Raw genomic sequence first — 16,802 nt, forward strand, 5'->3', positions numbered from 1 at the left:
CCTTCCTTCCTTCCTTCCTTCCTTCCTTCCTTCCTTCCTTCCTTCCTCTTCTTTTTTTTTCTTTCCTCAAATTTAGATATCCATATCATTCTCAGAATGACTCTGGGCAATTCGTAACTAATTATATCATACCTTATATTCTTTTTCTTTCTTTTTTTCTGCATTTTTTTATTCCTTTCCATTCTTGTTTCTTTTTCTAAGTTTAGTTTATGTTAGTTTTTACTACTGTATTCTGAATAATATTCTTACATTAAAAACATTAAATAGAGTAAAATAGATTGGACTTCCCTAATACTACAAGACCAGTCTATGTGTGCAGTATGTTCATAAGAAAACATGATTTTATCCAGGGTTTTACATCAGGTATACTAAAACCTTTCTATGAAAGTAAAATAATATTATTAGCTGTAGCCCATGGATGATAAATCCAAAATTCTTCATACTTAACCTCCAAATGTTCAAATATATTATGTTTCAATACCACCCTGAGACTAGAGACAGGCCTCTTGAAAGTAGAGGCTAGAGCAGTGTTTCCCAAACTTGACAATTTTAAGGCATGTGGACTTCAACTCCCAGAATTCCACAGCCAGCGTTGCTGGCTGTGGAATTCTGGGAGTTGAAGTCCTCATGCCTTAAAATTGTCAAGTTTGGGAAACACTGGGCTAGAGTATGGATGACCATACTTAACTACTGGCTCACGTTAACCTTTTCTCCCTTTAACTTCGCCTCACTAACTATGAGTAATGATTTTCAGTCCACGTGGAAAAAGATACTGCAACTAAAAATTTTATCCTTGGACTTCTCTCCAGATGGGATACGATTAGGCCAAAGCACTCATTAAACAACATATAGCATACACAGAGCACCAGTTGGACTCCAACTTTTATTGCTAGTGAACCCAGCCCAACAGGTATTCTCCCCCCCCCTCACCCCGGCATATTTAACTTGAAGTACCAAATTGCTGGAGGGCCTTGTCCCAATACAGGAAGGTCCCCCACCTGGGGAGACAGTGTACCTGTAATTATGAACATGCAGAAACAACAGAACATGTGCTTGTACAATAGAGATATTTGTCCTAGCCTCGTCTCATCATTATTGCGTAAATATCCAAGGAGCTTAGGAGAATTTTACTTCTCCCTGCTGCTTTCAGACACCAGCCCTGCTATAAAATACAGTGTTGCCAGGTTCTGCATGGCAGTACTTAAAATCCATCAGAAGATAACCTGTGGTATAAGCCAGTTTTAATGAGCACCTGGCTCATTGTTCCAGAATGATTTGTATTGTAATAGATTTAAATTGCCATAATTCTCTATGCCTGTCTATTATTCCTATCCTTTTTAATATCTTTTTTAAAGATTCCTTTTAGATTTTTATGTTTTTTAAAGCTTTTTACTGTGTTTTTTTTAATCCTGATGTATCTTTTATGCTTTTAAATTCACTCTCTTTATTCTGGTCTTTGACCATAATAAAGTTTTGATTGATACGTTTTACTGCTTATTTCTATTTCCAGTATAACTAATTATTTACCTAGAACTGTAGTTTTTCATCTGGTCATTTATGACTTCAGACAACTTTCCCTCCGAGTGAACTTGGTTTCAAATGAACTCTGGGCTGTCTAGGTTGGTCTTCAGAATCTAAGGGATTCAACAGATGGTACATCTGACTTCAGTATACATAATATGAACATTCCAAAGACACCTAGCATAGGTGCATAAACCATGTAAAATATATGTATCACCTAAATGTGGTGGAAAATAGATGAATTTAAGCTCTTTGGGGTTTTTCTGATACTTAAAAAAAAATTAATGAAACAGAAAGCATTGGTGTCCACAGAAAACTGATTATGTGAAAATGAATACATGCTTGCAATGACATTATAGTGTAGATCTTACCAGTTGTGAACTTGCAACTCTGTACCTGACTTAAATATATAACTCATGAGTTTTGTGTCATGAAACCAAAACTTGTCCCCTTTATCTCTTTCATATAAATCAGGGGTCTTCAAATTTGGCCCTTTTATGACTTGTGGACTTCAACTCCCAGAATTCCTCAGCCAATGTGCCTGGCTGAGGAATTCTGGGAGTTGAAGTCCACAAGTCATAGAAGGGCCAAGTTTGAAGACCCCTGATATAAATGCCCTTACCAGAAAGCAGATCATTTCATCCCCAAACAGTCCTATTTATCATTGTTTTCTTGCCCATTTTGGCCTGGCTCCACTATGATTAAGTATGGTATGAAAGTGGGAGGAATGTCCCTGTTTTGAGAGGATTCAAGGATGAGAATAGAGTGTCCCATTTCTCCTTAAAATTCAGATAAATCCACACATATGCATACAAATAAATTCTGCTCCTTCTGATAACATCACCAGAACGCTTGAACCTCTGCAGCTTTTCAAAAGATTGGGAGGCTGAATTGCAATCGCTAACTCTTCAAACATTGCTACCTGTGGTGTAAGGGAATCAGGCCTCCAGGATGAATTCATCAGGCTTATAATTTTTATTCATGTCATTTCTTTGTACAGTATATTAATTTTTATGAGCTTCTAAAGCCACTGTTGAAGATATTTTTATTGCTTCAATCTGTCATTTCAATACTAGTGACAGCCATGTGGCATTAATAAAATAGTTGTCAATTACATACAGCCCACAGAAGAAATCATAATTGTCAGTTTATCTAAGATATTTAATTGCCTACCTCCAAGATCCTCACTTTATATTCCAGCTTATTTTATAAATGTTTCTAATATTTTTATTACTTTATCCATGTAGATCATGGTTATGTCAGATGGAACATCAGTTGCTTCAGGGCAAAGTCTTCATCTCCCTAATCTTCCTACTAATTCCCTGTCTTTTTCTGAAGTGAAGAAAAAATCATCTCATGGGCCAAAGGTAAGATGTTGCCTATGGTTAGAAATTGGAATATGTTTTGAATACCCATTTTGAATGTTGAATGATCAATAAGCCAAGAATTAATTGGTTAAATGCTTCAAACTTTTCAGCAAATCTACAACAATTAAAAAACAGACTTGTAATATGAACATTTAGGGTTAGTTACGTTTGCTCCTGAAAATTTTACAACTAAATATATGCATTACCTTTATTTTATTTATTTTGCCTATTCAGATTTAAACATGCTTGATACAATTACCCGCTTTTTGTCCTGACATCTGAATTCTAGAGTTGACGCAGCCTACTGAGAAACAAATTAGTAGAAATGAAACATGTATTTATTAGGGATATAAACATACTGTAAATTTCATCAGCAAATCGCATGTTATATTGGGAGTATGTTCTCTTTATCCTTTGCATTCAACCAGTCCCCAAATCTGGTGTGGATTTGTCACATGTTTTGGTAGCAAGAAAGAGGAATGCAAAGGAAGTTCCCACTCTTCCAGTCGAAGTGATTCCTATGTTGCCATGGTTCAGTTTTAGGCCATGCCCAAATATGTATTAACTAAAGGATGTTTAAATGTTCAAAATGGTGTGCTGGTGAATTAAATGAAGTTACCACAGATTTAAAAGTCTTTTCAACTTAAAAGTTTATGTTGACACCTAAATAAAGCCTACAGAATCTTTTAGTATTCGAGCAAATGTAACAACATCCTACCACAAATTCAAATGATTTTAATTGGGGCCGGGGAGCAATAACTCAGTTCAAACGCTCAAAATAATGACTTAAATGCAGTTTAAATGAAGTCCAAATAACAAGTGATACTTTGGTGTCTCAGGAAAATAGGGAGCAGGATTTGTTTGGGAAAGATATGTGGCAGGGAGATAGAAGAATTGCAAACTAATATACAGTTGTGGAATGAATCTTTAAAAGTGTTGGAAAAAGGGGGATCTTAAATAAACTGTGAATGTTTGCCTCCTGCTGTTAAATAATCTTTCACAGGAAAAAAAAAAAAGAGGACCACAAAATCCAATGTGAAAGTAGGGGATGGCACCAATTTGGAGAGAAAAATCCCCTGTAGAAATAGAAACTTACCTTTTTCTATCACCTCTTTCATGCAAAGGTACAACAGCTTAGGCCTTTGGAATGAGGGGTAGCTAAGTCAGTATGGGGTGGTGCAGTGGCTCAACAGTTAAAGGCATTGAGCTTGTCAGCTGGAAGGCTTGACAGCCCAGCTGTCAGCCACATGAGCTTCCATTACTTGCCCCAGATGTTGTCCACCTAACAGTTTGAAAGCATTCAAATGGAAGTAAATAAATAGATACCACTTTAGTGGAAAGGTAACAGCATTTCATGCCCCTCAGCATATAGTCATGCTGGTCACATGACCACAGAAATGTCTTCAGACAACGCTGGCTCCCTTGGCTAAGAAATGGAGATGAGCACTGCCCCCTAGAGTCAGAGAAACAGAGATGAGCAACGTCCCCTACAGCAGAAGTCATCAACCTTTTGGGTACCAGGGATCAGTTCTGTGGAGAGAGGTTTTTCCGCGGACCGGAGGGTGTGTGGTTTTGTGTGTTGCCTGCATTCCGCGGATGGGCCTTTGCTTGTTTGTGCGGACTGGTTGTTGGCATGCTGTGGCCCAGTACTGATCCACGGACCGGGGGTTGGGGACCCCTGCCCTAGAGTCAGAGAAAAAGAGATGAGCACTGCCTCCTAGAGACAGACTCAACTGCAGGGGAAACCTTTACCTTAAGGCTGTATGAGAGGAAAATATTGATGTGTAGTCTCCAAGAATATTTTCTCACTGAAACCATCACAGAATCTGTGAAAGCAGTGGTTTGCAACTTCTTTTTCTTGGCTTACAGCCTCTCTCTAGCTTTCCTTGAAAAGGTTGGGAGAAAAGATCATAACTTTGGAGCTCTGGAGCATTCTTTTCTGCTTGACTAAGAAGGTAAAAAGGTGAATACTCCCTTCAGTAATTGCCAGTGTAGATGTTGTAGTTATAGATTAGCAACAAAAGAAACAAAGGCTGGAACAACCTTTGACTGGCTTTAGCACACCAAAACAGAGAGACATCCTGGAAGGATGATGACATTGCTGTGGAAGCTGAAAAGATATATTATTATTTAAAAAGTACCAACCTTATCTTGATTGAACCATTTAGAGGTGAAGTCTTCTCTTAATTAATTTAGCACATTGTCAAGAATACTGGTAAAGCTCATAGCCAGGTGGAGATAATGCTTGTCACACCCAGATATTCAGAAAGATACACCGATTAAAGTCCTGGATCATTATTTTATTTTTCAGAAAGTATACTTTATCATTTTTTAAATAATTAAGACTACACAAAACCACATTTCTTGGTTTCTAGGAGTCAGTGATCAACTTTTAACTAACTCATTACGGGTGGTTACTTTTTAAAATCCAGATCTCTTACTTAATTCCAATATGTGGGACATGAACATAGTTGCTTTAAGAGCATTTCCACATGTTAATTCACAGAATATGTGCTTAGAAAGAAAGTCTGTGTTCACATTTATTTATAACAATTTTATATTTCAGTTCTAACAATATTTCTAGTTATTTGTTGCATTTTATCTTCACTTTCCTTATAGGTGGCATACCCAGTAATTCCCATACTCCCATTTTATTGCAAGAATAATCCCTGAAGACGATTGCATAATTGAAATAGTGACTGGTTCAATATTTATTAAGCCATATTTAGCTTGCTTGAGTTTTCACTGGCTTAACACGGTATGTGAATCTAATCGGAGTCTTGGCCAAGTCACTCAGTTTGCTCAGATTGAGAAAGAGTAGGCCTTTTATTTTTATTATTATTATTATGAGAGAGTGCATATAAAACATTAAAGTGAAATAGCTGTGCTTGGAGCAGGTGGGAACAGCTTCAGAAGCAGTCATGACCAGCTCTTTAATGATTCAGATAATGTTACTATATGCATGCTCCCTTAAAATACAAAATATCTCTTTTGAAGACTTTTCATAATCACAGTGTGTTCCTGTGTACTAAAAAAAAAACAAATCACTAAAAGCTAAGTGAAATAAAACTGTTCCAAGATAATTCTGCAATCAAGGTGGTATCACATATTAAAAAACAGGGATGTCCTGTTTTTCATTCTTATTGCTTTAGCATCCAGGTTTATATGGAAGAAGGTATCCTATATATTTATATCAATCTCTCTGGTGTAGCTATACAAGAGAAATACTTGAGAGGAAATAGAAAGGGGAAAGGAGGAGGAAGTAGGTTTTTGTGCAGGCGAATATTTTAATTGGATTTACAGTTTAAATTTTTTTCTAAAATTGCTAAGAATTTAAGTTAGTGAGAAAATTACAGTGCAACAGAAGACAATTCATGGTCAACATATAATTTATAAAGACCACAAAAGTTGTCAAGTTCTGATCACTAATCATTTTATTATTGGTTAATATAAGTTAAATTCAGAAATTTAAGTTCAGATTTTGAGTGTTGAAATAGGAGAAAAGAACCACATTATACCATTTAACAATAGTCTTAGGGTTACCTTGAGGTGATGACAGAAATGGCCTCCAGATATCACAGATGGGCATATTAGTAGAATATGTTGTGCTTGACATCAATGGTCACGGCAACTTTTAGGGAGGGAAAGTGAAGCACAGGAAAGATCAGAAGTGGGTGGGCAAGTAAGATATGCCAGACTAAGTGCAGTAGAGAGGAAAGAGGGACAACATGCTCTAACCATGCTCTACTCATCTTGCAAGGATCTTTCCAGAACAGTGAAAACTGAAGCATATGTTTTTTGAACTGTGGCCAACCAAAATGATTTGGCATATCTTCCAGAATATGATCATTTGTTCTGGATTGGAAATAAAATGTAATCTTCTTTTCATACGCAAAACATAATTTTTGTCCTGCACAATTATGAAACAGGTTATAATTTTCTCCTCATGGTTTTTCGGACCCATTCACAAGATTTTGAAAAATGGTCATAATGGAAGGAAATATATTTTTATAAGCATTCACTATCATTTCTAAATCAGTTCATTTACTAAGCCTGCTGTATGGTACTTGTTGCAATACCAAATGTGCAGCTTGGTATTATAAGTGTAAATTATGCATAATTAAAGTTAACAAGACGTTTCTTGACTCACTAAAATATTTCATAATATTTGTTTTCTTACTCTAGTCACACTTTTATTCTTCTGTTTTCATTTAAGTGTAATGTTTCTTCTACAGTCTACCATATAGTACACTTCAGCTATTGAAATTTAAAGATGAGGTGGTAGTCACTTCATGTAAAAACTGAGGGTGGACCATTCTTCAACTTTAGGGGGAAGCAAATTCTTGATTAAATTCAATTATAAGTAAATATAGTTATAGGTAGTCCTTGACTTGTGACCATTTGTTTGATAATTATAAGCCAGCAGAGTGCTGCAGCTGCCAAAAAAGCCAACACAGTACTAGGCTGCATTAACAGAGGGATAAAATCAAGATCACGTGAAGTGTTAATACCACTTTACAATGCCTTGGTAAGACCATACTTAGAATACTGCATCCAGTTTTGGTTGTTGTTGTTGTTAATTGCGAAGTCGTGTCCGACCCATCGCAACCCCATGGACGTTTACATCATAGTAACCAAAACTGTCGCGATGGACAGTTTTGGTTACTATGATGTAAAAAAGATGTTTAGACTCTAGAAAGAGTACAGAGAAGAGCAATAAAGATGATCAGGGAACTGGAGGCTAAAACATATAAAGAACGGTTGCTGGAACTGGGTATGTCTAGTTTAATGAAGAGAAGGACTAGAGGTGACATGATAGCAGTCTTCCAGTATCTCAGGGGCTGCCACAAAGAAGAGGGAGTCAAGCTATTCTCCAAAACACCTGAGGGCAGGACAAGAAGCAACGGATGGAAACTAACCAAAGAGAGAAGCAACCTAGAACTAAGGAGAAATTTCCTGACAGTTAGAACAATTAACCAGTGGAACAATCTGCCTCCAGAAACTGTGTATCCTCCAACACTGGAAGTTTTTAAGAAGAGACTGGACAGCCATTTGCCTGAAATGGTATAGGGTTTCCTGCCTGAGCAGGGGGTTGGACCAGATGACCTCCAAGGTCCCTTCCAACTTTATTATTATTATTATTATTATTATTATTATTATTATTATTATTATTATTATTATTATTATTATTATTATTATTATTATTATTAAATTCTTCAAAGTTACAATGGTCTTGAAAAAAATTACTTACAATCCATCCTTGAAAATATAACCTTTGGGGCCAAATGATCGCAATTTGGGCACTTGGCAACTGACTTGTATTTACAGTGGTTGCATCTTCTTGCAGTCACATGATCACAACTTGTGATCTTCCCAGTTGCCTTCCAACAAGCAAAATCAATTGTGTTCATACATCCAGGTTTAAATGTAAGTTTTAAATCTGTAATTTTAAACTACTGAAAGTTATATATTGATTGAATTCACACAAACAAAGATAGGGTTTTCTTTACCAGTTGGCTTGCTTTGAACAATGTTCTTAGCCATAAACTATAGGTATGTTAAACCAAAGTAGGTTATTATTTTAGATATATTTTCCATTTTTTTCAAAGATCTGTTGCTAATTCTGTGGGAATTGTGTTGTTTCATGCTAAAATTTGTAAATTCAGCATTAAAAGTTCTATTTCATAGTTTCATGAACCCACAACATAGAAACTACCAAGCTGCATGTGATTTTATTAGTTTTCCAAGATGAAACTATGAATACATTTTGTGTGATTAATTTCAGTTTTGTTAACTTTGCCAGTTTAGTTGGAAATTTTAGGAATAGAAGTTTCAACATCTGGAGAGCTTCAGGTTGGGAAAATCTTTTCTACATCGATAGGCAGGAACTCTCCAAGGTCCTGTATAAATTTTTAAAAATATTTTGGTTAGAGCAGGGGTGTCCAACCTTGGCGATTTTAAGTCCTGTGAACTTCAACTCCCAGAGTTCCCCAGCCAGCATAGTCTTAAAGTTGCTAAGGTTGGGCACCCCTTGGTTAGAAATTCTCTAAATTAAAACTTAGGCTTGTTCCCACAATCATAATCAGGTTCACAGATTATCAAGGCCCTATGTTTGGTTACTTTTTTAGTAATTCCTTTCTACTCATTTTTAACATTTTGAATTCTGTTTTACCTCAGCATGGTTAATAATCTTACAATATAATAGTGTTTCATAAATGTTTTGCTCAGAATAGAGAATAAACATCCTCATAGTACTTAATCATTTACTACCCAGCAGATGCTTTCATGTGTAAACAATTTTAGAAGTCTTCAATATACTGTGGAATGTCTGTAGAATCTCACAAAAATGTCTTTTGATACCTCTTCACAAAACATGCAAATCATGGCTGTCCTCGACTTACAACCATTCATTTAGTGACTTGCAAAGTTACAATAAGACTTCCTTTTTACGACCCTGTAATCCCTTAATTCAGTGTAGAGTCAGAGGTGACTGGATGGAGCTGAGAGCTTACTGGCTGGATGCCCTTCCTGATGTCACATGGAGTTCACAGCACTAGGCCATCATGCTGCTCACCATTTAAAGTTACAATAGCACTGAAAAAAGTGACTTAGGACCGTTTTTCACATTTACGATCATTGCAGGACCCCCACGGTCACGTGATCAAAATTAAGCTGCATGGTAATTAATTGATATTTCTGATGGTTGCACTGTCCCGGGGTCATGTGATCACCTTTTGGCCACCTTCTGACAAGCAAAGTCAATAAGGAAGGCAGATTCAGTTAACAGCAATGTTACTAACTTAAACATTGCAGTGATTCACTTAACAAGTGCAGCAAGAAAGGTAGTAAAATGGGGCAAAATTCATTTAACAACTTAGCAGCAGGAATTTTGGGCTTGATTATAGTTGTAAATCGAGGACTACTGCACAGCATCTTTATACAGTACACTGAAATTTTATTTGTTGTGATTTAAGCAAAGAAATAGTCCAGTAGACCGTGCTTTGTACACAACGATTTGAAGTTTGTTATTGATATATAACGTAAAGTTTATGCATTAATCCATTAACATAAGTAAAGTTTGCAGAGCAGCAGCTTATGGGAGGTGTCTCTGAAACACAGAAGACAAGAGCGAAGAGTTAACTTTTTATTTTCCATTGTTGCAGGAGCTGAGCAAGAGTGTGAGCACTAGCAGCAGCAGCAGCAGTAGTAGTAACAATTTTTCAAAGCCCCATAAATTATCAAAGGAGCACAAGGAAAAATCTTCAAAAGACTCAAAAGAACATAAAAGTGCCTTCAAAGAACCTTCCAGGGAACACAACAAATCTTCCAAAGAATCCTCTAAAAAACCCAAAGAAAATAAACCACTAAAGGATGAAAAAATTGTTCCTAAGATGGCCTTCAAAGAGCCCAAGCCTATGTCAAAGGAGCCAAAATCAGAAAACAACATACTGACCCTAAGTGGTGGACAGCAACAAGAAAAGAAGGCTTCCTCCAAAAGGCCTCCCGGTCTAGATTCTGAGGACCTTGCCGCCAAAAAGAAGAAGCGAAGTGGATCGGAGGCTTTATTTAAAAGTTTTTCTAGCGCTCCCCCACTGATACTTACTTGCTCCAGTGTGGAGAAAAAACAGACAAAAGACAAATCTCAGTTTAAAATTGGGAGAGTTAAAATGGAAAGTGAACCGCTGGAGAAAAAGAAAAACACATTACCCCCTTTCGATGATATTGTGGACCCTAATGACTCCGATATGGAGGAGAACGTGTCTTCGAAGTCAGAAGTAAGAGTTTGTGCTTATTCTTATTTTGTGGTCCCGTTGCAGGTTTTGCTTTGTTTTTAATTTTTAAAAATGTCTTGTTTCCATAATATATAGAATCACAATGTTTCTTTGAGGCTGATGAACTGAGGTATATTCATCTCTTCCATTTCATTTTAATAATTAATTTGAACTGTCTCCACTGCTTTATCATATACTTAATAATGGCTCTCACTGTTTTGAAAACACTCTTATATTCTTGGTTGATTCTTGGTGTTCTTGCTGAGGATTAGTGAATGATGGCAGCACATTTATGAACAAGATAAATTCATACGTTAAAAGCTGAAATTTAGAAATGGGATTTTTTTCATTTTTTGTAACATTTCTGTCTTTGGAACATAGGACTGGATCCTTGAAATGAATAGGAAAAGATGGACTATTTATTTTTAATTGCCTCTTTGCTATTTCAAAATCTAACAGAGATTTGGGGCTTTGAAGCTGTGAGCCATGTTGTTTGTTAAAATAAAGAGATGAAATACATTACATAGGGTGAGTTATTACTATACGGAAATCCTCCAATGCAGATCAGACTTAGATATCTTTGTTGTTATTCTGATCAGACGTGGAAAATAAAAAGTCATTGTCACTGTCTAATCCCATCTCATTTGAGGCTAGCAGCCTTCTTATGATGTCAATATGCTTGTGTAGCTGATGGAATCTTAGGTCATCGTGGTTAGTTCCTGTATTACAGAATTGGATAGATCGACCCTCTGTAATTTGATATCCTGTGATTCATATCATTCTAGTCAGTAGAACTGTTGGGGAAGGCTAGACAATTAGTTTGCGCTGTTACAACCACTGAAAGACAGGAATTATCAGATGAGCTATCTAGAAATATGAAATACAAATAAAAATAATAGCAAACATTACAGTGTGCTCTCTGCATATAAAGAGCTTTCCATATTTTTCTTTCAAAAATCAGTCAGCATATTCTGTCTATGTTGTTTTGATAGATAATTTGAAACGTATGGGTATACCTCCTAAGATAAAAAGAAAAACCACCCTAATGAGAAGTGAATATATGCAAATTTTTCAAAAGTGAAATACTGGAACTTGATTTTAGATGTTAGATAACAAAAATTGCCTCTGGCTATCAGAAATATTTCAGCTCTGACAGTTGTTTGATGCTTGCTGGAATGAGATGCTTGCTTAATATGAATTGTATATACAGTAATGTGCACAACACTTCCAATTGGAATTTTAATTTCCAATTAAAATATATTGTTGGTTTGACAGAAAATTCATAACAGTAATTCTCTCTCTCTCTCTCTCTCTCTCTCTCTCTGTGTGTGTGTGTGTGTGTGTGTGTATGTGTATGTATATGTGTAGATGTGTGTATATATGTGTGTGTGTGTGTATGTATATATATATATACATTGGTTTTCTGAGGTTTTCGCGGGTGTTTGTATGTAGGTCTTTGGTTATTCGGGTTTTCTCCCATGTAAAATTGGAAGTGTCTTGGCGACGTTTCGACGAAGTTTCATTCATCATCTTCAGGCTGGTGCTTTCGCCTTCGTGCTCCTAGAAGCACGAAGCCGAAAGCACCAGCCTGAAGATGATGAATGAGACTTCGTCGAAACGTCGCCAAGACACTTCCAGTTTTACGTGGGAGAAAACCCGAATAACCAAAGACCTACATATCACATATGTACATACACACATTTTCTTTATGACAGCCATGATAGAAACAAATTTTAAAAAGCAGTCAGACAAGGGATGATAAAGTAACACTACCATTGTCTCTATGTTAAATCCTGCTTTATTGGAAAGGAGATATATGATACTACAGTATATCTTCATACTAATGGTTTATTAAACATAATTTCCTGTCAGGCTGCTCTGTTAGGACTTTGTGTTTGCTGTACAGATATGATGTACAAAAAATACTTTGGCATACTGATATACATGAATCAGCAAATAAGAAAACTCTGGGCATGCTCCGTGCTTTCATAAGCATACATTCTGTATATATGTCTGTTGGGTACAACAATTAATTTTGCTGTATTTCATTCAGCTCTTTTAAAATATTTTATGTTAGAAATAATTTAAGTAATTGTAATTGCATTTAAAATCATATTTACATTTTAAAAAATCCAAATAAGTTCAATGAGTTTATTCACAGGCAAGGTTGTGTAATAAAAGCTTATATTGCTATCCTCTTTTTTGCACACACTAGTGCAGTGCCTCAGATGTGCGGTATGCGAGAGAATTTTCCTAACTTCTAGAGCATCTTTCAAGTATGAATGCTAAAAAGAAAATGAATATGATACATTACTAATCTCATTAGTGAATGCTGTAGATAAAAGTGGATACAGTCCCAAAACGTTTGAAAACTTACAAAATACAGGTCTTACATTGATTACCTTAACACTTAGTGTAATGTAGAGGCTTTAATCAAGCCTGGACTTTTCCTTAAAATTATCTTCTGTTTCACTTCCAATCAGTATAATATATTAAATAAATAAAATAAAATAAAATAAAATATATTATGCAAAAGGAAGTTATGCTTCCAACAGCTGAATAAATTATCTGTAATAGCACATTTTAAACAATGGTAGTAAATTAAAATATTCCCAGGATATAAAGAAGTTGTTATTGTTGTTATTATAATTATTATTAAATATCTTATTTAAAATATTAATTCCTTCAATATTAACTTTCATTTTCATTCCATTACTTAATCCTATCTTTTTTGTAAATATTTTAAAATGTTTGGGCCAAGCAATAGGTAGCTCACCAAAGAGAAATGATCCTTAGTCTTTTTCTTGATTTAAAATAATTCTATATTGCTTCCAGTTAAAAAAAGAATCTCAGAGCAGTTTACAATTTAAAATTATAGATAAAAATTTAAATCATATATTAAAATATATTTTTAAATTTAAATTTGCGATACAAAAATGAAAAATAAAATAAAACTAAGCAGTGATGGAAATTTCTTGTAGACAAGTGGTATTTCATATTATTTTTAAGGTAGGTTTTAATTGTTTTTATATAGACAAAAGTTCAAAAATATTTTTATACTATTGTTCTAATTGTGCTACGATTGTGACCAAAATAATATTTCTGTGCTATGCATTGGAACATATCTTTTCCCTCCCTTCTCTCTCACTTTAGAAGTTAAATAAGCTGTTGATAAGAACACACAAGATGGTGAAGGCAAAATGATTTATATTTCCCTGTTAAAATTAATTTAAAATACCATGTTGGGAAAAATATAGGAGGTAAAATTGTATATAATATCAATTATAGGTTAAATTCCTTTTTAGACCTAAAACATGGTTATCCAGATTTTTGGTTTTCCTGGGCTGCATTGAGTGGAAAGCAATTGGCCTGTAAAATATATAATATAGTTAATGTATATAAATAATAAACATCCTTTTAAATATATTTTTATTGTCGTGCAGCTGCATTACTAACTGTCCAGGGTTGCATGGGGTCTGTGGGCCATAGGCTGGACATACCTGATCTAAAAGATTTATTTATAGATGATTTGTACTGAATACCTTTTTAGAAGTTCTATGAATATGACTAGTTGATTCCTTCATTTCTCTTCAAAGATGTCGGTCATTGTTAGTGTTGCTGAATGATTGGCCTAAAATAGCTACAAGCATCTGTGATTCCTCGGTTATAAGACTAGTGAATGTGTATAGATTATAGAATATGCAATCATTACTTTAATTGAAAGTCTCTACAGGCTTGTTTTTAATTTTGTTGAAATTTTTTCTACAGTTTATAATATATAATTGTTCTATAATGTAGGGGTAAAGTATTTGGAAAAACAAGAACAAATAAGGTGACATTATGAATGCCTTCAGTACTTAAACATTTGTGGTATTGAAATGTTTGTTTTCAATGTTTAGGAGCATTTTATAATACTGCAACATTCAAGATTTTACTTTTGAACTGTAATGTTTAAAATTTACTCACATGTGTTAAGGAGTAAAAAACCATTAATATACAACTTAGTTTGAATCTTAACTGTGATCATTGCTCCGTTTTTAAAAATCTCTCTTTTTAAAACATTAAACATGAAAGAATCCAGTAGTGCCATGTGATTACCAAGAACTTTAGCTAATGTTAAAATTTCAAAATCAAGTTGTATGAGCAAAGTACTTCAGAAGCTTTTATATAATCAGCCAGTTCTAAACCCCATCCTGTAATTTTTGGCTCTCATTAGGAAAGTATTAGGCAACAAGGAAAGGAAAAGGAAGGGAAGCTTGCAAATTTATTACTATTGAGGCAATGGGAGAATAGTTCAAACCACTTCAAATTCTAAACATGTCTGCTTTTATCTTGAGTTCCTTAAAAACTGCTTTGTGAACAACTTCAATTACAGGATGTTTAATTTCATGAAAACCTGCTTGCCGTTTTCCTATACTCCACCATGTAGCTGTGTGATAAGAGAACACTTGGCCTTGTTTTTGTTGCCTGTGTATCATGATATATAACCAAGTCAGCCTTATAATATTTATTTAAGTTGCAAGCTAGAAGATAGAGACATTGAAATATTAGATCTCATTATGGATTATTTCATGTTGCAGCTGCTGTTAGTAAAGTAACTATGATTGAGAAGATAACAGTATTTGTTTTGTAGATTTCCTATCAGCATATCTATCTGAACAGACAAATTCAAAGTTAAAATGCCTTAGCAATTATACTGGAAGTGTCTTAATTATATGCATAAAATGTGGTGTTTTTTTTTAAAGTATCTTAAGTATCAGATAAGGAAGTTGCCTCCATCTTTGGAAGACTTGATCTTCTAATGTACTGCTACCGGCAAAAGAAGAAGGTGATTTTATCTGATTTATTTCTTTCTGCAATCCTTACTTGTCCTCAGGGAAGGCTGAGGATTCTCTGAAACAGCATAGGAAATGGTGTGGTAGAAGCAAGGGAACTGGAGAATAATATATCTTCCTCACTCCTTTCCCATCAGCCAAACATTTCTGGATAGAATTCTATTTAAGGTGTATCTACTGTGCTAGTGAAGAACAAAATAAATGGAAATAGGTATAAGTAAAATATAGTTGAACTGTGATTTAGGGAAATTTGTGAATTCAGCCAAATTGTTTTTAAATTAGAGTTGGGGAAACTTAGTTATGGCTAAATTCCTAGTGACCCCTTTTTTATGATGAAAGTGGAGTTTCAGTATCCATAAATAAATGATAATCATTAAAGTATCTTTTAGACTGCCTGTTTTAGACAGAATTAGTGTTAGTTTAGTTTATCCATTATGGATAAACAGAATGTGCCTACCAAGAATACCTATCTACTGGGAAAACTGCAGCTAGGTGATTAGAAGCCAGCATTTCCCATGGGAGTTCACCTCCGGTGAAACAGCTTTCCACACGAGGTAAGAGTGTCCCTTCCCTCACAATCTTATAGAAGCTTTTGAAACATGGTTATTTGCAAAGATAGTTAGCAACTAAGATGGTATAGTATTATTGCTCTGGGTGAGCTGTGGCACTGTGAGTGTTGCATTCATTAGGAAACTTTGTTGTATATTGATATGCTTATTTATTGTATCCCGCCTTTAATATATTTGTATTGTTTGTATTGCATTTCTTGTTTGTATTATTTGTAAATGGCTTAAAGACTAGATTGAAGCAGCACAAAGGTTTGTGCATTTGGATAGGGACACAAAACATTCTGGAACCAGATTGCTCTCATACATTGTTTCTCACGCAGTGGTGGGATTCAAATATGTGAACCAACCAGTGAATGTCGCTTCCAGAAGTACATTCTGGGCCCAGGCAACAAAAAATTAGCTACTGGTTCTGCCAAAGTGGTGCGAACTGGCTGAATCCCACCACTATTATCATGTCTTATTTGTTTGCTCAGGACCATTTTGGTTGGAAACATACAGAAGAGGCCTTCCTCCTGCAGTGGATAGACAGTGGCTAAAATGATGATTTGTTTGCTTGTTCATTTTTATCATATTTCTATCCCATTCCTTTGTGGACAAATGAGTCCAAGGCAGTTAATGATAAAAATCCAGCATTCATTGTATAATGGATGTTTTTTAATGGTTTTCATGTTGTAAGCAATGTTGGATACGAGGTGGATGGCAAATAAATTTTATAAATAACATTAATTTATAAATGAA

The 16,802-nt window shown here is 35.0% G+C and overlaps 1 protein-coding gene across 3 annotated transcripts in view; it reads left to right on the forward strand.

Moving 5' to 3' along the window:
- Window positions 1–16,802, forward strand: part of MLLT3 (MLLT3 super elongation complex subunit) — a 137,990-nt gene that overhangs the window by 87,395 nt on the left and 33,793 nt on the right. For all 3 annotated transcript variants that reach the window (XM_039356994.1, XM_039356992.1, XM_039356993.1), the window contains exons 5-6: window positions 2,769–2,888; window positions 10,052–10,663. In XM_039356994.1, coding sequence (XP_039212928.1) covers window positions 2,769–2,888; window positions 10,052–10,663 — 732 coding nt within the window. The remainder of the gene's footprint in view (window positions 1–2,768; window positions 2,889–10,051; window positions 10,664–16,802) is intronic.

Source organism: Crotalus tigris, unplaced genomic scaffold (genome assembly GCF_016545835.1).
Source record: "Crotalus tigris isolate CLP2741 ecotype Arizona unplaced genomic scaffold, ASM1654583v1 scf7180000018862.1388955, whole genome shotgun sequence".
Classification (NCBI taxonomy): domain Eukaryota; kingdom Metazoa; phylum Chordata; class Lepidosauria; order Squamata; family Viperidae; genus Crotalus; species Crotalus tigris.